This window comes from Oreochromis aureus, linkage group 17, assembly GCF_013358895.1.
Source record: "Oreochromis aureus strain Israel breed Guangdong linkage group 17, ZZ_aureus, whole genome shotgun sequence".
Lineage (NCBI taxonomy): Eukaryota > Metazoa > Chordata > Actinopteri > Cichliformes > Cichlidae > Oreochromis > Oreochromis aureus.
In genome coordinates this window covers 4744783-4765463 of record NC_052958.1, presented here as the reverse complement: position 1 = coordinate 4765463, position 20681 = coordinate 4744783, and the positions used below count along the sequence as shown (strand labels likewise).

The following is a 20681-nucleotide window of genomic DNA, read 5'->3' as shown; positions in this document are numbered from 1 at the left end:
TGGAAGCCGATTCTGAAGGACTCTAACAGAGGATCCTTAAAAATGCAAAGTAAGGGGAAGGGAAAAATCTGTTACATACTGTTAAATGTCTGTAATTGTGAATCGTGATTGAATTGAGTGGTAAAAGCAGGGAAAGCTGTAACCTTTCTTAATTGAATTCAGTAAAAAAAGTAACAATTTCTGAGTGGTTTGTCTAAAAGCATGTTATGGAATAATAAGACTTGTTCTGGAAGGCTTAATTCAGAAATTAGCCACTGCTAAATTTCATGCTCTAGAAAGTCAAAATGCGCAAATGTCAAGCTGAACCCAACTCATCTTTTAAAAACTTGACATTTAAGTGATGTAATTTGCACATTAAAACAATAACGTGCGCATAAACAAACTTCTCATTAAGTCTACATTTAGGTTTCGCCTGGTTAGGAAGAGAATTGCGACTTAATTATATGAACCAACCAATTAATTAGCAAGCCTGCAGGTTGTAATTAAATGTTATCTCAGTGTAATTAACAGCACTATTTTTAAGCGGGCCTATCTCCTCTTTCAAAGAACAAGACAATTCAACGTTTGCAACTGCTGGATAATTTAGCCAGAAAACATAATTATACAGTCACTATGAGGCCGCCTGTGCGTCCTTTTATTTGTGCATGTTTTTTTGTCTGTGTGTGAGGCATTGGATTATGACTAACTAAGCCAGCACGCATCAGAGGCTTAAGGCTGAAAAGAAACATTTTTATGGCTCTTTGTTGAACAAATGAAAATGCATTGACTTGGGGCAAGCTCTCCGGTGATTGGTTAAATCTGACAAATGGAAAAGTTTTGAAAATGGAAAGTTTTTCGCAGATTAAATTTTTAATGACCTAGCTTGTCCTTGAAAATGTAAAAAGAAAAGAGGGAAAACTTGGATCGCTTCCTTCGTGATCGTGGGGATGTCTTCTAGCATGTTAACATGAGCGTTGTTAGCTGTAACGTCACTGTGTTTTGGAAGCATTGTTCGCTCACCGATGCCTAAAGCTGTTGGTTGCTTCACTGTAGGGCAGAGGTCTCCAACTCCAGACCTCAAGAGCTACTTTACTGCAGCTTTTAGATGGATCCTTGTTCCAACACACCTGAATAAAATGAATGGCTTGTTAGCAGGCCTTTGTCAAACCTGATGGCATGCTGAAGAGGTAATTCAACCATTTGATTCAGCTGTATTGGAGTAGGGATGCATCTAAAAGCTGCAGGACAGTAGCTCTCGAGGACTGGAGTTGGAGACCTCTGATGTAGGGTGAATTGAGGATAGAGCTGAATAATTCCCCCAATATATCATAAACTTTTAGGACCTCATGTTAAACATGTGTACTCAGTTGGATGCTTCCTCTTTGCGTCTCTTTGCCACTGTCAAAAGTGGGCAAACTTTATCGTTTGTAAATTCCACTTATATTGAAGAGGGCACAACTTTAACTGAGTTTTACTGATAAAACTGATAAAAGCAATTGTCCCCTCAGTTGGAGCTTGGAGGACGCAGCATTCACGATTTGCTCTCTGAGGTTTTAGCCATAATCCAACCATACCGTCATCCAACCTTTACTAAAAAGAGACATTTTTAAGAACAAGAAGTCTATATGGAGCTGCAAAGCATATTTGAGTCTTGTAGTGCTGACATATTTAACCCGCTGAGCCTCTGTGAAAACCTAACCCTAACCGTAAGTATCATCAAATAATTCAGAGACTTTGAAGAAATCTCTGTGCAGAACAAGGAACAAAGCAAATCATACACAGGAGAAGAAAGGCCAGCTGGCTTGTTATGAGCACTCAGTTTAAAAGCTGGGATCTCTGATGGTGTGATGGTGCTTTACTGCCTATGGAAGTGGAACCCTGCACATCTGGAAAGGCACCATCAATGCTGGAAGATTTATACAGTTTTTAAAGCAACAAAGGAAACTCTTGCCCACGTTTTCCATGGAAGGCTTTCTGTACACAATGCTAAACAGTATACTGCATCTGGTACAAGATCACAGCTTGACAGGAGAAGAGCCTGCCAGAATTCAGACCTTTCACAAATTGAAAACATTTGGCACATCATGAAATGAAAATTGAAAAAGAAAACAGAGGAATGTTGTTCAGCTAGAATGGGACAACATTTATCTCCCAAAGGTCCAGCAACTTGTCTCTTCAGTTCCCAGATGTTTACAGGCTGTTGTTGAAAGAAGAGGGGATTTTAAATAGTACTTTTGAGATGTATTGTTGCCATCAAATTCAAAATGAACTTCTTATTTCTTCACCTGGCACTTTTTCACAGTTTAAATATTATTTCTTAGTATTTTATTGTAATTAAATATAGGCTTATGAGATTTGCAAATCATTGCATTCTGCTGTGTCCCAACTGTTTTAGAAAAGGAGTAAATTTAAGTTTAATAGCTTAAACAAAAATTTGAAAATCTGAAGTCCATCTGTAGATGAAGCACACCGGTAAATCAGCATTGTTGGTGATGAAACCAAACTGTTTTGTCCACACACAGTTAAATTCTGTTTTTCTCCTTTACTTTTCTTTTTTGGATTTGTAATGCATAGCTAGGGGGATAAGCCAACTATGTGTCTATATCCACAACAGCCAATTGAATTTCAGGCAAATTAGGAGGATAATTTTCATATTCACCAAATTTTGGTGACGGCAAAAGAGCTGCATGTAACAGCTCTAGACTTCCTCTAGGTTTTTTTTTTTTTTAGTGCAAAACAGTTTTGATGTTTTGATTTTGAATTATGATTTTTTTTTGGTTCCCTGACTACCAACTTAGGAAAACAATTTAATAAAAGCAGAAATATTGACTGCCTGGTCAATGTCAGGGTTAGTGCTAGGGTACGCAGTGGTTTCTTTGCACTGCTGAGTCTTATGTATATATATATATATATATATAATTCCCCGCTCGCCCTTGTGGGCGGTCAATCCTTCAAGCTCGGGTCCTCTACCAGAGGCCTGGGAGCTTGAGGGTTCTGCGCAATATCTTAGCTGTTCCTAGGACTGCTCTCTTCTGGACAGAGATCTCCAATGTTGTTCCCGGGATCTGCTGGAGCCACTCACCTAGCTTGGGAGTCACCGCACCTAGTGCTCCGATTACCACTTGGGCCACCGTTACCTTCACCCTCCACATCCTCTCGAGCTCTTCTCTGAGCCCTTGGTATTTCTCGAGCTTCTTGTGTTCCTTCTCTCTGATGTTGCTGTCATATCTATCTATCTATCTATCTAGATAGACAGATAGATAGATATGTGTGTGTGTATGTATAGGAAATTATGGTTTGGTTGTGGATAACTGTTTGACTGAATTTGAAAATACTAAATCAAATAATAAATTAGAATAATCGAGCAAGTCTGGCTCAATATTGTCTGTCTGCTTGCGCAAGCACCAGCTCATATCGCACAACAGTCGATGTGCTCAGGCAAAGGTCAGCTCAACAATAACCAGGCTTATGTGTAGAAATACAAGAAGGCATGGCATGGCGGTGTATGGCCTTTCCTGGTTTGACAAACAGCTCTGATGACCTTTCTGGTGAGTCCTGTTCAAAAACGCTCAACAATTGGCTTTTCGGAGAACTGACATTCGTGTTAATGTGCAGGTAATGGGATCGGGCCAGAAAAATTGCATGCAAAACAGGTTGCTTCATTAGCATCTCCACCTTCTGTTTGCCTCATTATCTTTGAGGGCCTGGCTCACGCATGCTTGGTTAATGAAGATCTCTGTATGGTAAAAATGTAACAGCGCAAAAGGGAGGGGATACTTATGATGTAACAGCTGAAATGACCCGTGTGATTAGTTCTCTCCCTCATAAGAGCAATCAGAGCTTGTTCAGTTAATGATAGTGTGCAGCTGACACTTTAGCAGTCTCTTTATTTCATGCTTTTTTTTTTGATGTTTTTTTCACTTTATCTTAAAATCTCTGAAAACAATTATTGCTTTTCCCTCAGTTTTTATTACTTTTGTTTCTAAAAAAAACCTCCAACTCAATAAATTCCTTTAGATTCACATCAGTGTTACGACTGCTTGTGTTAATATCACAGTATATTTATAGACTGGTATTTCACTCTCAGTGTTTACAGCGGGTGACTGCCCATTACCCTATGTGTATTAGGGATGGGATAATATATTGATACGGCAATACACAGCAAAATATCACTCCAATTATCAACAACAGCCACAAAATATAAATAATGTCTTCTTTTCTTTTTCTTTAGTTATTTTTTTGTATTCAGTGACAAACACATCAAGGTTTGACCCAGATGATTGTCTTGCAATCTACTGTTATTGCATACCATCGTATCACAGTACCATCTTGATAATAAGAATAATAATAAGGCTTTAATTTGAACGTGTTAATATATTACTGCAAAATAAAAAACACAAATAAAATATAAAACAGAAGGAAAATAATGATTATAATAAAATAACCTAATATGTTTAAAACAGAATAGAAAGAAGCATAAGCTTATTTAACCACTAGTTAGTAACGATTAATTATTATTTTTACTTTCTGTTTATGTCCTACCCAATCATAAATCCTCCTTACAGTTTGCTACATATATTTGGCTTTGTAGCTCGAATAACAAACCAAGACATGTATGTACTTACAGGTATATACATATACATACACACACATATACACATGTTAACATTAGTATGTGTTTCTCAGGCCTATGTGCGCTTCAGAGTGACACAATATGGAGGGAGCAACAAGACTACATCATCAGTTTATTAAGTGGAATAAGATACTTTCAGCTGGTCACCACAGCGGGTTGCTCCGTCGCGCCAATCATCTTTGATTTGGCAGATTTCTAAATGAGATGGCCTTCCTGACACAAACCCTCCAAAAACCCTATATTTGGCATAAGCTACCCATTTAGTTTATTTTCTTCTCATATTAACTGTAATTTCCACACAGAGCTGCAAACAAAATAAAAAATTTGTCATTTATTCATTTTTAATTAATCTGTATATTATTTTTTTTTACAAGAAGTCAAATTCAAAAATTTCCAGCATCTTGTTTTGATAAACTAGTAGTACAATGTATAACTTTGTTCCATTTATACATCTACAACAGAAAAACAGAAAAAATATTTGCATAAAACACTTTTTCTCGTCATGATCTAATCAGTTATTTGAGTTTTCTTTCTCTCAGCCCTACTGATATGAACATTGCAAACCTTGTGTCCCACCCTGTAGTTTTAAATGTCAAACAGTGGATTTACTGTACTTAAATAGGGGTTCTTAATCCAACGTAAAAAATGGCCGTGCGTTAATAATACTTTAAAATCAAATCCTCTACAATTCTGATGAGGTAATCAAATTAATCATTTAGAAACTTTTCCACATCTGAAGCAGGGAGTCAAGCACAAACTCAAAACATGCCTAAAATGAGTGGATGGAGGTTCGACAGGGCACAACGACTGAGACTGAAGAGTTTTCTCAACATTTTCACACTGTGTATCCCACCGTGTAATTAGATCATCAGAGCCACCTGTCTAATTTACCATGCTAACTAGTTAGAAGTACACATTCAATTTATTTTAATCAGACAAAGTGGCAGCTATTTGCTGCCATTAAAGAAACCCTTTCTCTATCAAGTGTCAGGTTTGTTTGTGTAAAATTCCCCGTAAGCAGTCTAAATGAATGCAGAGGAAAAAATAAAAAAATAAACACTTTTGGAAAGTGACATTTACATAAAAATTCACAAATTTAATAAAAGATAAGAAAGCAGCATTTGCTTAGAGTTACAGTGTGTAAGACATCACCACTAGATGTCAGTAGATTGCAGACTGCAGTCAACTGAATTCTACTTTCTTACCTCTCCGATTGTAAGCGCATAATTCTCGCAATGGTGGCCACTGTAGGACAAACGTTTCAGTCAGCTGCGAGAGATTAAATACAATACAGCGTCGTACTAATGTTAAGTTAACATCTCTATACTGATGGTATCATGATAATTGCGAAACAATATGTTGCAAGACAATCACCTGTGTCAAACCATTATGTATGTGTCACTGAACGCAAAAAATAACTGTAAAGAGAATAAAAGAAAATATTATTTATTACTTAGTACCAGTTTTTGATAACTGTGATACAACTGTATATTGGTATATCAATGCATTATCCCATCCCTAATACATATAGGGTAATGGACAATCATCCATCTGACAGGATCTGACAGCAAAGCCAAAGACACTGTATACAGATAAGACAGCGATATCTCTAGGTAGGCTTGTGCTAAAGCCTATCCTGACCAATACTCGTCGCTGGAGCACTCCAGTTGTGCTCCACGTAACAGGAAGAGCAAACGGTAGATGGAAATTACTGATGCATGATGGAAAAGCATGGCTTTAAGCAACTGGTTAAGAAGCTTGACCCAACCTACAATATCGTAGATATAAAATATTTTTCAGTTCTATTACATGACAATATTGCACAACTCCTGCAGAGTAGCATAGTTAGATTACTTTAGCTATTGTTAGATTAAAATTTTAAGCAGCTATTTTATACTTTTATTTACATATATATTGATATATACATATATATATTTATATATATATATATATATATATATATGTATATATATATATTCCCCTTATGCTGAGTCACTTGTTATATCGCTGTGTCACTACTATTGCACTATAATGCTGCTGGTGGCACCTTGTTTCAGCAGATTCACACTTTATGTTAGGTAGTCTGTTTGTCAGTCACAGCAGCTCATTGGAAACGAGCCTAAACATTCATGTGTTGCAAAAACAAACATGGGAAATGTAAATCTGAAATAAAAACAAGTGTTTCCAGCATAACCAGTAAAACTTCTATTCATTCATTATAAAATTGTCTTACATCATCCCACTTATAGTAGTGCAAATTTAACCAAGAAGCTGTCATCATCTGCACATTTCCAGTGCCAGACAAACAAGCACATGCAAATTGGAGCATGACTGGTCTTTAATCACACAAAAAGAATCCAAATTCGAGTTGCTTCTCACAGGAAGCAAAAGAAATGCAGGAAAAGGGAGCAAATTAATAAACGACTTTAGTTTGTTAAAGGGGTACACACCGAGCTCTTTAAGGCCGGTGAAGCTTAGTAAAGATCCCTGACCGAAGATGATAAAAATGGTCTGCAAATCCTCCATGTATCGCTGAAAGGACTGTTTACTGGTCTCAAAAGAGGTGGCGGACAAGTACCGAGCCTTGAAAGCTACTTTTAACAGCCCTTTCACGGAGATATGGGACTCATGAGTAACAGCAGCTGCTATAAATAATGTGAGGCATATTGAATTGTGATCAAAAGAAGTGTTGCATGGAAAGGCACGCAGAGTGGAAGGAAGACCACGCAGAGAGATGGATGATTCAAGAGGGGAGAAAGCTCAGAATGCAAAAATATTCATGCACGGAAGGAAGTAGGAGAAAGGCAATGTGCAAAGGTGGGCTGCAGGGAAGGACGCAGGAACGAGGCAGCCAATAAGACGAGTGCAACTCAATAATAAAGGCAAAATCAGAGGCACTATGTGTCTCCTGTGTGCTTTGTAGGTTTATCTGGGCTTCCTTTGATGGGGTGATATTTATCATTCAGAATGAGTTTCCCCTTTATCACCTAATGATACCCAACCAAATCTAATAATGAGAATGATGATGATGATAATGGGGACTGCAAATTGTCTAACAGCCAGTGGCATGCAGATAAAGGAAGCAGAGGGCCACGCTGCGTAATTAGATGCTGTGAGTAATTGCAAACCTCAGGCCTGTGGTGGGGGAGGAGGAGCTACAGCAGCGACGCATCACCAAAACCACCAAAAGCTTTAAGATCTTTGACTTCAAGGGGCACTTAAGCCGAGTGCCACCTCTGTTCTTTCTAATGGTGAGCGAGCGAGGGGAAGTGTTGAAGAAGAAATCAATAAATCACATTATCATTAGCGCCGGGCAGGCTGAAGTAATTTCATTGGAATAGCAATTTGTCTAAAGCTACAGTGAATGTTGGCTTTGTTTCTTGCTGTGGACTGGTAAAAAAAACTTTTCTTAAACAAAGACTCTGGGGTAAGAGCGTGCTCAGGGTGTTTTATCAGGAGCAGGGCTTTATTAATATAAATATGTATATTCAATATTAGATAATATTATAAAGTGGAATGATGATACTTCTAAATGCAAGACAAAATCTTTTAAAGGTAAATATTGTGGAGAGACGAGATGCAATCAGAAAACTTGCTGTCAAAATGAATACTGATCACCAGACAGTGAGTGTGAAGGCCCTGGTATGCCCGTTGTGTTGGTGGCTTTGTAAAATGCCAGTAGTATCATCTTCACACAGTCAAATCCTTACGCTAACTGTTATGGCTCAGGCAGCTGCTGCAAAATTCTCCTTAATCATAGGTGTCGCTACTCAGGCAATACCGCCACATCAGCCATGATGCAGAAGGAGAAATCAAAACCGCTGAGTTTTTCTTTGTTTTTTAGGAATTCTGTAAAAGGGGCTGTTAAACCCAACACTCGTGTTTTCAACCCAGCTGTGATGGCAGCGGCACGGCACGCCAGGTTACAAAAACCCAGAGGTGCACCACCTGCAGAAAAGCAGCCAGCTACCAATAACGCCCTGTTCACGAGGCAATCACGAGGTAAATATTTAATGGCTTTAAGGGTCCGTGTGGATGTCCGTGTGCCTGCTTGTTTTTTTGTGACACCGTGGAGAATCTCCACTACAAGGCACAAACTATACATGAACTCTAGTTAGCGGACTACAAGGAGACTTAAAAGAAATATAACGGCTTACAGTTATTCAGGTGCTTTACTTTTCAAAGTTGAACTTAAAACAAAGTATGTTCGACATCTATAGTTTTATTACTTGGTAGAATGAAACTGATTTATATCTGTATCTACACTGATTCTGTTAGCTCCATTCCCTCCACATTTTTTTTAAAAATTTTCTTAATTCAGAAAAAAAAATTTATTGAAATTTCTGCGCCCCCCCTGCCACCCATCCCTTTTGCGCCCCCTTATTTCAAAAACCTGAAAACGCCCCTGCAACCTACCGAGCCCCAATCCAACGATGAGCCTCCCCGCCAGGAGCACCTCTTTACCGGGAGCGCTGCTAAGCACGATCCCCCCGACGGCGAAGAAGAAGCTGGCGAGCAGTATGCACACTCTGCGCCCGAACACCCCGTTGAGAAAGCCGCCCAGCGGGGCGGAGAAGGCGGCTGCGGCCACAGTACTTGATATGAGCACCTCCTGCCACAGGGCGCTCAGGTCCAGCTCCCGCTTCAACAGGAGCATCGCCCCAGAGATCACCCCGGTGTCATAGCCGAAAAGGAAGCCCCCCAGGGCGGAGAAGATGGCCAAGACGTAGACGAAACCAGGTGTAACATCCTGCTGGAACTGCTTGCGGGCAGCCCTCTCCAGGTCTCCGGTGGACGAGGAGGAGGGGGCTGATGGGGCACCAGCGGCGGCGGAAGCTCCAGCGGAGGCGCCCTGGCTGCTGATGCTGGCGTTAGACGGAGCCTTGATGAGACTGCGCTCACCTCCGTCGTTCACTTTCTTCCACCTCTCGCCCATCAGGTTGCTCATACTCCGGAGGTTGTAGTCATGGTCGGCCTGCCTTCGCGACATATGGGAACTACAACACAGGACAGGGCTGCTGAGTTGTATTTGAAGCGTCTGACAACAAAACAAACACACACACCCACCCAACTAACAGGCCGACCCCCCCACTACACTCAGCTTAGACTTAAAGTCACGCTGACTGTCCTAAGATACTTCCAAATAAAAAAAAGAAGCCCGCTGCTGAGTAAAGTTGTGCTCCAGCCCTGTTTATCCGCGCATGACATCCCTGTGGTCCTGATGGGAGAGTTGGAGAAGAGTAGGGTAGAAAAGGTGAGATAGGAGGAGTGTAGTGGATCACTTCGTCACTACCAGCGTCGGCGTGACGCAAAGAAATGTTGTTTTGGAAGCGTGGAGCGAGTTATCAGCACCATCTCTTATGGGGAATATGCGGTCTGCTGTTGTTAACTGGCCAAATCAGGCGGATTAATATGCTCGTTAATACACATCGAAAATGTGGAAATGTCTGCTGTATAATTCCATTTGATGATGATGCTTAAGCCTCGTGAAAAAACACTTTTTTGTGGGGCTAAAGCATAAAATCATAAAAATAAGAAAAACGTTTGTTAACTAAAAGATATAAAAAAACGGAATGTTGTTGCTTTAAACAGGCTTCATTTTCAACACGTTTCGCTGGTACAACAGGCTGCCTCTGGCAAAACTGGAACACGGCTTCCCCCTACTGGCATTATCTTTGTATTACAGGTGGAAGAACTCCAAGCGCAGGCAGTCGTACAATGACGTTGTACACATCAGCTGGTAGCCACTTTTATGGATTATAGTATCTGTACTGCTGATTAGCTTTAACACCGCCACAAAGCAAGCAGAGCATATTTCAGTGCTCTTTAAAGTGATTAGGATCAGCTGATATTTAATGAATCAACTCTGTAGCTATTAAAATATTCCAGGTAGATGAGCCCGTTGTCACTTTTGATGCTGAATACTGAATGTCCCCACTAAGGCATAAAAACCGAACATGTAATTTATTTTTGTCTCATCAGTTAACAAGGACAAAAAGACTGGACTTGCAATTCTAACCATTAAATTAAGACCTTAAGATCACATCTGTAATATACTCAGTTTACATTTGCACAATTTTTGATTCACTTTAAATGTTCATTGTTGTTTTAAAACTGTTTGATTGATCTAAATTAATCTATTTTGGCAATATATTTGTCATATTCTCTCTGCTTGAAGCTAAAAACAAAATAAGCTTTATCAGTGACCCCATACCAACCGGTTTATCTTCTCCATACACCCAAACCCTATAATTGTCCTTCACCATTGATGAAACATAGCTGCAGTGTGCAGAATGGCATAGCAGTAAAAGCATTCATTAGTTCAGGGGATCAATATGTGGACAAATTCAATTCAATTCAGTTTTATTTATATAGCGCCAAATCACAACAAAAGTCGCCTCAAGGCGCTTTATATTGTACAATAGATCGCACAATAATAAATACAGAGAAAACCCCAACAATCATATCATATGACCCCCTATGAGCAAGCACTTTGGCGACAGTGGGAAGGAAAAACTCCCTTTTAACAGGAAGAAACCTCCGGCAGAACCAGGCTCAGGGAGGGGCTGTTAGGATGCCTGGGTCGTTGACCCAGGGTTTTTGGGTTTATTATATTATTCATAATTTCTAGTTTTTGGTTTCTTTGAGTTCTGTTTTATGGTTTGTCTCTGTCTTCTTTAGTTGCTCTGTCTCCCCTGTCAGCTGTATCCCTTGTCTAGTTCGGCGTCTCTGTGTATCCTTTGTTGCTATATCCCGTGTCCAGTCAGTGTCTGTGTCTGCCCTGGTCCCATGTCTCTGTTCCCTCTGTAGTGCCTGCATGTGCGTCTGTGTCTTTAGTTCAGCCTGTGTATGTTTCCTGTTTTACTTTGAAAGCCCATGTCTCATGTTAGTGTATCTGGTTTTGCTCTCCTTGTCTCGTTAGTCCTGATTTGCCCCAGCTGTGTTTCCCTCCTGTTGCCCATTCCCTGATTGCTCCCTCTGTGTATTTAAGCCCTGTGTTTTCCTGTGCTCTCTGTCGCGTTCTACCGTTTACCTAGCTGTGTGTTCTGTCAGTTCTCTGGTTTAAGTTTATTTTGATTTTCCCAGGTATGTTTTGTTACCCTTTTTGAGTTCAGCATTAAAGCTGTTTTGAGTTCACCTTTTTGTCTCCGGAGTCTGCACTTTGGGTCCTCTTCCTGTCTGCACACAGCCGTAACATAACAGAAGAACGCGACCAGAACATGGACCCAGCAGCACTCGCCCCGTCTGATGAGCTCAGGGAGGATATAATTTATTCAGTGGAAAAATTATGTGACCTGTGGCTGAATCATCCAGGGGAGGAATTTCAGCGTGCTGTAGCGAACCGGCTACAGCGACTGGTTTCTGGTCTCCCCTGGCTTTTGGACTCACTTCACCCACTCATACAGGAGTTTTTCCTTAATGAGCTTCATCTGCATGCCCCTGTTGCTACCACTCACCTACCCAACTCGGAGAAAGATGTGCTGCCCAGCCTGCCGGACTTGGAGTTGCCCGGCCCATTGGAGCCATCACCGAGGAGGAAGCGGCGGCCGCGCCACCGGCGTGTCACCCCACAGCCGGACTTCGGGATGTCAAAACAGCCGGCTGTGGTGAGTGAAAAGGACACTTTTTCTGTTTCTTCAGGCCATGGGACTATTTATTCTGGGGCTATATTTTTTGCATCACCTGCCTCTGCTGGAGGGTCCGAGGGGCCCGTCCAGCCTTCTGTTCCCGCTGGAGGGTCCGAGGGGCCCGTCCAGCCTTCTGTTCCCGCTGGAGGGTCCGAGGGGCCCGTCCAGCCTTCTGTTCCCGCTGGGGGTTCTGGAGAACCGCGCCAGCCTTTGTTTGCCTCCGCTGGAGGGTCCGAGCGGCCCGTCCAGCCTTCTGTTCCCGCTGGAGGGTCCGAGGGGCCCGTCCAGCCACAGCAACCTGCCTCGCCTGGAAGGTCCGAGGGGCCCGTCCAGCCTTCTGTTCCCGCTGGGGGTTCTGGAGAACCGAACCAGCCTTTGTTTGTCTCCGCTGGAGGGTCCGAGGGGCCCGTCCAGCCACAGCCACCTGTCTCTGCTGGAGGGTCCGAGGGGCCCGTCCGTCCTTTGTTCCCGCTGGAGGTCCGAGGAACCGCTCCAGCCGTCTGTTCCCGCTGGAGGGTCCGAGGAGCCCGTCCAGCCGTCTGTTCCCGCTGGAGGGTCCGAGGAGCCCGTCCAGCCTCCTGCCTCGTCAGCTGGGGGTCTTGGAGGACCCAGCCAACACATCCTCATCTCTACTGACGGTTCCGGGGAGACCGTTCAGCCACCACCTACGTTGCCGCCTGCAGCGCCCACATCGTTGCTTGCAGCATCCCCGCCTGCGGCAGCTTCATCCACGCCGCCAGCAGCAGCAGCAGCAGCTTCAGCTCCACCGTCGCGGGTCCAGCTTCAGCTCCGCCGTCAGCGCCACCTTCGCCCGGTCCGGCCTCCGAGTCTTCGCCTGGTCCGGCTTCGGCTACTGCTTCGCCTGGTCCGGCTTCAGCGTCGTCTGGTCCGGCTTCAGCGTCGTCTGGTCCGGCTTCAGCGTCGTCTGGTCCGGCTTCAGCGTCGCCTGCAGCACCACCATCTCCGGCTCCCACGCCGTCGCCTGCAGCGTCACCTTCGCCTGGTCCGGCCTCCGAGTCTTCGCCCGCCTGGTCCGCCTCCGAGTCTTCCGCCGCCTGGTCCGCCTCCGAGTCTTCGCCGCCGCCTGGTCCGGCCTCGAGTCTTCGCCGCCGCCTGGTCCGGCCTCCGAGTCTTCGCCCGCCTGGTCCGGCCTCCGAGTCTTCGCCTTCGCCTGGTCCGGCCTCGGCTACAGCTTCGCTTGGTCCTGCCTCGGCCACGCCGACGTCCAGACCACATCCTGCGCCTCTACAGCGCCGGCCTCCTTCCAGGCCTCTGATTACACGTCCTGGTCCTGCTCGTCCTGTCCGGCCTGCTCGTCCTGCTCGTCCTGTCCGGCCTGCTCGCCCTGCACGTCCTGTCCGCCTGCTCGTCCTTTCTGGCCACTTTCCAAGCCGGTGATTGGGCGTCATTGCCGCCGTGGGACGGCCCCTTCCAGGCCGATGATTGGGCATCTCGCCATCGTGGCCGGCCTCCTGACCTGCTCCGCCGCCGCCGGTGCCTCCCGCCCGGCCGGCCTCCTGACCTGCTCCGCCGCCGCGCGGTGCCTCCCGCCCGGCCGGCCTCCTGACCTGCTCCGCCGCCGCCGGTGCCTCCCGCCCGGCCGGCCTCCTGACCTGCTCCGTCGCCGCCGGTGCCTCCCGCCCGGCCGGCCTCCTGACCTGCTCCGTCGCCGCCGCGGTGCCTCCCGCCCGGCCGGCCTCCTGAACTTTTCTGGACTCTTGGGCCATCGTCCTCCGGGCCGGCCCCTGAACCGCCCCGGATTTGCACTGTTATGCCGTCAACCTCCGGGCCGGCCCCTGAACCTTTTCGAGACTGTTGCCTGGGCCTCTGCGCCTTTCATGGGCCCTTTGTTTGTTTTCTTTTGGACTGTTCCTGGGCCTCAGTGCTGTTGTTTTGTTCTGTTTTGGACTTTGTTCCCTGTGTTTTGGTTTCTGGTTCCTTGTGTTTCGTTTGTTTCGTGCCCTCCGTCCTGTTTCCCCACCGCCCACCCTGGTTGGGTTGTTTTTTTTTTTTGGGGTTCTGGTTTGGGCTGTCTGGAAGCCAGCCCTTAAGGGGGTACTGTTAGGATGCCTGGGTCGTTGACCCAGGGTTTTGGGTTTATTATATTATTCATAATTTCTAGTTTTTGGTTTCTTTGAGTTCTGTTTTATGGTTTGTCTCTGTCTTCTTTAGTTGCTCTGTCTCCCCTGTCAGCTGTATCCCCTTGTCTAGTTCGGCGTCTCTGTGTATCCTTTGTTGCTATATCCCGTGTCCAGTCAGTGTCTGTGTCTGCCCTGGTCCCATGTCTCTGTTCCTCTGTAGTGCCTGCATGTGCGTCTGTGTCTTTAGTTCAGCCTGTGTATGTTTCCTGTTTTACTTTGAAAGCCCATGTCTCATGTTAGTGTATCTGGTTTTGCTCTCCTTGTCTCGTTAGTCCTGATTTGCCCCAGCTGTGTTTCCCTCCTGTTGCCCATTCCCTGATTGCTCCCTCTGTGTATTTAAGCCCTGTGTTTTCCTGTGCTCTCTGTCGCGTTCTACCGTTTACCTAGCTGTGTGTTCTGTCAGTTCTCTGGTTTAAGTTTATTTTGATTTTCCCAGGTATGTTTTGTTACCCTTTTTGAGTTCAGCATTAAAGCTGTTTTGAGTTCACCTTTTTGTCTCCGGAGTCTGCACTTTGGGTCCTCTTCCTGTCTGCACACAGCCGTAACATAACAGGGGCGGCCATCTGCTGCGACCGGTTGGGGTGAAGAAGGAAAACAGGATGAAAGACATGCTGTGGAAGAGAGACAGAAATTAATAACAGATATGATTCAATGCAGAGAGGTCTATTAACACATAGTGAGTGGCTGGAAAGGAAAAACTCAATGCATCATGGGAATCTCCGGCAGCCTACGTCTATTGCAGCATAACTAAGGGAGACAAAGGTGTCCCTGAAGAATTAACATGGCCTGAAAATGACCCGTGATTGAACCCATTACAGAAGAAGAGCAATAATGAGACAGGGTTCCCATACATATACTATAGTTGCATGGTACAAACCAAGAAATGTGTCTTTTAGGGAATTTACCTTTTTGACCCCAGCTAATTTAGCCTCAAGGCACAATTAGCTTCAATGCTAAATTAAGCTAATTTAATTTCAAAGCTGAATTAGGATAAAATAGCTTATTTCAGATGTGCCTAAAATTTGTAATGGACACATGTAAAGATTTCCAGTAGCATCAAAATGGGTCTAATGAGTGTATATATGCACAAGTCCCATTCAAGTAAAATTCACCAAACACAGCCATCCCATAGATGATGCCACTTTATAGAGTACTTAGGCTACATCATATCAAATTAATCAATCACCTTCCAGTGAAAGGATATTTAATGAGCACATTTTCTCTGAAAGTTAAAATAATTAGCATGACTAATCTGAAACTCAAAAGAAGCACCATAAGTAATACCAATTTTGAATTCAGCACCAAATCACAACAACGGTCGCCTCAAGGGGCTTTATATTATAAGGTAGACCCCAAAATAATACATACAGAGACACACACAACAATCATATGACCCCCTATGAGCAAGCACTTTGGCAACAGTGGGAAGGAAAAACTCCCTTTTAACAGGAAGAAACCTCTGGCAGAACCAGGCTCAGGGAGGGGCGGGGCCATCTGCTGCGACCGGTTGGGGTGAGAGAAGGAAGACAGGATAGAAGACATGCTGTGGAAGAGAGACAGAGATTAATAACAAATATGATTCAATGCAGAGAGGTCTACATGGTGAGTGAGAAAGGTGACTGAAGAAGAAATACTCATTGCATCATGGGAATCCCCCAGCAGCCTACACCTATTGCTGCATAACTAAGGGAGGGTTCATGGCCACCTGATCCAGCCCTAACTATATGCTTTAGCAAAAAGGAAAGTTTTAAGCCAAATCTTAAAAGTCTTCCGAATCCAAACTGGAAGCTGGTTCCACAGAAGAGGGGCCTGAAAACTGAAGGCTCTGCCTTCCATTCTACATTTAAATATTCTACGAACAACAAGTAAGCCTGCAGTGTTAGAGCAAAGTGCTGTAATAGGGTGATATGGTACTACAAGGTCATTAAGGTAAGATAGGGCGTGATTATTTAAGACCTTGTATGTGAGGAGCAGGATTTTGAATTCAATTCTGGATTTAACAGGGAGCCAATGAAGGGAAGCCAAAACAGGAGAAATATGCTCTCTCTTTCTAGTCCCTGTCAGTACTCTTGCTGCAGCATTTTGGATTACCTGAAGGTTTTTCAGGGAGTTTTTAGGACATCCTGATAATAATGAATTACAGTTAGGGATGGGTACCGGTGTCCGGTGCCATGATGGCACCGGTTCTGACATAAACGGTAGTAACCAGACCGAAAAGCAGCGCACATTTCGGTGCTTTATTTCGGTGCTCTTTTTTTTTTTCTTGAGCCAATTCTAGCCAATCATTTTACGTTTCCGAGGAAAGTAGGCGGGCTCAGGTACGTACGTTCTTTTAGAGCAGAGCTACAGATTAAAAAAGGCGAAGCGGTCAAAAGTCTGGCTGTACTTCGCAGCAAAGTATGCAAACTCAGCAGCCTGCAACAAGTGCTTTAAGCTGATACTGTGATACTGTCAAAGGAGGTAACACCTCGAATCCGATGAAACACCTGGCGACGCATAGCGGTTTTTTTTTAAAGCCGAGAAATGCGCCGTGTTTAGCTTGCTGCGAGACCTCACACCGAGCACATCTACTGCGGGTGTGGTGCCTGTTATCGGACTCGGAGTTAGCAACAACCCCCCAAAAACCCGAAGAGTAGAGTCCTGGCCCCTAGCCCTGCCAGTGTAGTAGAAATGATGATGGCAGCAGCAGCCGTTCTTCTCTGCGTGAGTAGCTTAATGTTGTTCGTGTATAATTCACATTGAGTAGGCTAACCACGTTATTACATTAATGCATGTAAGGTGAACTAGCAAACACCGTTGTAGTTACATGCGGCTGTCTTCTTGTTTGATGGCAGATACTCCCTTCACCCTGGCCAAAAAGGCTAAAATGACCAAAGAAAAAGTGGAAAACAGTTAAACATGAGAGGTTTTTGGACCAATTTTGTGTTTTTTCCATTGTTTAAGCACTGCTTCCAGCCAAGAGTGATACCATATATGCCCTACAGCTGCAGAAAAGGCTTACATTGTTATTTTTTTTTTTTACAAAAAAACAGCTAAACATGAGAGGTTTTGTGTTCTCCATTCTTTAAGCACCGGTTTGAGCACCGTTTAAGCACCGGCACCGTTTCAAAAGTACCGGTTTGGCACCGGTATCGGATAAAACCTAAACGATACCCATCCCTAATTACAGTAGTCCAGCCTGGAAGTAATAAATGCATGAACTAGTTTTTAAGCGTCACTCTAAGACAGGATATTTCTAATTTTAGAGATGTTGCGCAAATGGAAGGACATATCCTGGTCAAAAATGACTCCAAGGTTCCTCACAGTGTTACTGGAGGCCAAGGTAATGCCATCCAGAGTAACAATCTGGTTAGATACCATATTTCTAAGATTTTCAGGGCCGAGTACAATAACCTCAGTTTGATCTGAATTAAGAAGCAGAAAGTTAGCGGAGTGGCCATCCAGGTCTTTATGTCTTTAAGACATTACTGCAGTTTAACTAATTGGTGTGTGTTACCTGGCTTCATGGATAGATAGAGTTGGGTGTCATCTGCATAGCAGTGAAAATTTATGCTATGTTTTCTGATGATACTGCCTAATAGGGATGGGTATCGAAAACCGGTTCTTGTTGAGAACCGGTTCCCACTGTTTCAATTCCCTGGAATCGTTTGCCATTTTTGCAAACGATTCCCTTATCGATTCCAGAATGACGTCACCACGTTGCGGAGCGTCGGAGTGTACCTGGCAGGAAACACGGTGCCTAAGCGGCTCAAACGCTTAAAAGTTCGGTTATACTTTACGAGAACGGATGACAACAGGGCAACTTGCAATACTTGCAAAGTAGATATTTCATTAAGGGAGGAAATACTACGAAGATGCAAAAGCATTTGCTCACAAAACACGCGATGAACTTAAATGAATGTTGTGTTTTTAATTCTGCTCCGGACTCATGAATCTCAACCCAGCAGCAGCGGTAACGTTCGCACGTCCTCTCCCGTTAATGCGGCAGGTAAATAATCAACTAACAGTGCATGTTATGTTAGCGCGATCTGCCTTATTACAAAACCTGCCATTACTGTGCATTTAGGTGACCGTGATGAGAGAGACAGACAGAGTCTGGCTGGCGCTCGCTGGCAGTTGTCGCTGCAGTCCACCGGTAGCGTCTCTTTTCAGGCCTGAATGTCACCAAGCAGTGACTAAGTTTGTGGTCAAAACCTTGCACCCGTTTGCCACAGCAGATGGTAAGTGAATGTGTTTAATTGTAGGCAGGGACATTACTCGATATTCTTGTGTAATTGCTACAGAATAATTTATGTTATACTTTGTTATTGCTACAGAAGAATATTTATTTTATTATTTTACATTTAAATTTTTTTTTTCCTGGGGACCCTGTGACACCCCATTGAAGAGCCATAGGCTGGATCTCTTAAGATCTCACTGTTGGGTTTGTAAGGCCATGTTACTCCTAAATTTCTATCTTGTTCAAAGAGAAGATATAAAACAAAATTCTAAGCTAATCGACCTTAGTGTTCTCCTTTTTAAAAATAAGAATCGATAAGAGAATCGATAAAGAATCGAATCGTTAAACAGAATCGAAAATGGAATCGGAATCGTTAAAATCTTATCAATACCCATCCCTACTGCCTAAGGGAAGCATGTATAATGTAAATAGAATTGGTCCTAGCACTGAACCCTGTGGAACTCCATAATTAACCTTAGTGGGTGAAGAAGACTCTCCATTTACATGTACAAATTGGAGTCTATTAGATAGATATGATACAAACCACTGCAGTTCAGTACCTGTAATACCTACAGCATGTTCTAATCTCTCTAATAGGATATTATGGTCAACAGTATCGAACAGGGCAAGCACGGAGATGAGTCCACTGTCAGAGGCATTAAGAAGATCATTTGTAACCTTCATTAAATCTGTACTGTGATGAGCTCTGAAACATGACTGAAACTCTTCAGATAATCCATTCTTCTGCAGATGATCTGGTTGACAAATCCTTTTTAAGAATTTTTGATATGAAAGGAAGGTTGGAGATTGGCCTATAATTAGCTAACCAAGTTAATACTATATGGACAAAACCTTGTGGACTCCTACACATTGAAACGTGTCATAATGACTTATGAATGGAGACAAAGAAACCATGAAAACAAACCGTACTCAACACCATCGATCTTGTTATTTAAATACCAGAATGATTTGTTTTGCTAACGGTTAGTAAAGAGAAAATATTAGATTAAGATGTGCACAAACGAGTACCCTCTGAGTTGTGCACCTTCCTTTCATTATTTACAACTCTGCTTCTCCTGTTTGTTCACTGTGTTTCCATTTGAACTAACCAGTGCACTGTTTGCTTTCAGCAGCAAGGAATGTAGATGACAAATCGTGTTAGGCTGTCACATTGCCAAGCCTCAGGTGGCAGCAGAAAATGGAGACACGTCCTGATTTAAAGTATCTTTTCTCTAGGTATTTATTTATTTAGTATTTAGTATAATTGAGAAATTTCCTTCTTTGACCAAGTCTTAATTAAAAAGTTTAACTGGTGAGATCAAAAATACAAATAGCATAGAGTAAAAAGATAAACAAATAAACACAAAATGTATTTTCTAAATGAATGTGTTTATCATGAAAGTGAAAAAAAAAACTAACCTATATGGCCCTATGTGAAAAACTAAACTGTTTTTTCTCACAGGTAGCGCTGTGTTTTGAAGAGTTCAGGTCTGATGGTGAGGACTTGGTCTTCTCGACATTCAGGAACAAATTCATAACACTGCACCAGTCCACCAATTAATTCACCTCCTCTCTATAGGACAGGTCATTATTGTCCCACTGTTGTGTCATCTGTGATGTGATGCAGTCATGTGTCAGCAGCGTGAACAGCAGTGGGCCCAGGACACAGCCCTGAGGGGAGCTGATGAACAGGGAGATGGAGCTGGAGATGTTGTTTCCCACGTTCGCTGAACTATGTTGGTGGAAAAGTCCAAGCTGGTTTCCATACATTCACTCTCCTCAGGGTTTTCCAGACATCGGCCACATTAAGATTCAGTGCTTTATTTGATCACTTTGTTTCTCATTTGCTCCTGAATTTTCCTTGGATTGCGGCATGATGTCTGGCTTTTGAGGATCTTTTGGTGTATTCCACTTTGTCAGGCAGGTCCTGTTTAAGCGATTTCTTGACAGAGACCAGCTGTGTCAGTTATCAGGCCTTTCTCCTTTTAGTAATAAACACCTTCATTAACAAACTACATTTTGTGCTTACTTGTATTATTTTTGTCTACTATTTAATTCTGTTTGATGACCTGAAATATTTA

The 20681-nt window shown here is 43.4% G+C and overlaps 1 protein-coding gene and 1 long non-coding RNA gene across 2 annotated transcripts in view; one reads left to right on the top strand and one right to left on the bottom strand.

Moving 5' to 3' along the window:
• LOC116334952 (proton myo-inositol cotransporter) overlaps positions 1-9819 on the bottom strand; it is an 83995-nt gene extending 74176 nt beyond the window's left edge. The window contains exon 1 of the mRNA XM_031758513.2: positions 9029-9819. Coding sequence (XP_031614373.1) covers positions 9029-9602 — 574 coding nt within the window. The 5' untranslated portion in view covers positions 9603-9819. The remainder of the gene's footprint in view (positions 1-9028) is intronic.
• Positions 9820-18547: 8728 nt separating this feature from the next.
• On the top strand, positions 18548-20604 carry LOC120434050. Its single transcript, XR_005608911.1, has 4 exons — positions 18548-18601; positions 19731-19836; positions 20063-20096; positions 20180-20604. It is a non-coding gene; the product is annotated as an uncharacterized LOC120434050 (long non-coding RNA).
• The last annotated feature ends 77 nt before the right edge of the window (positions 20605-20681 follow it).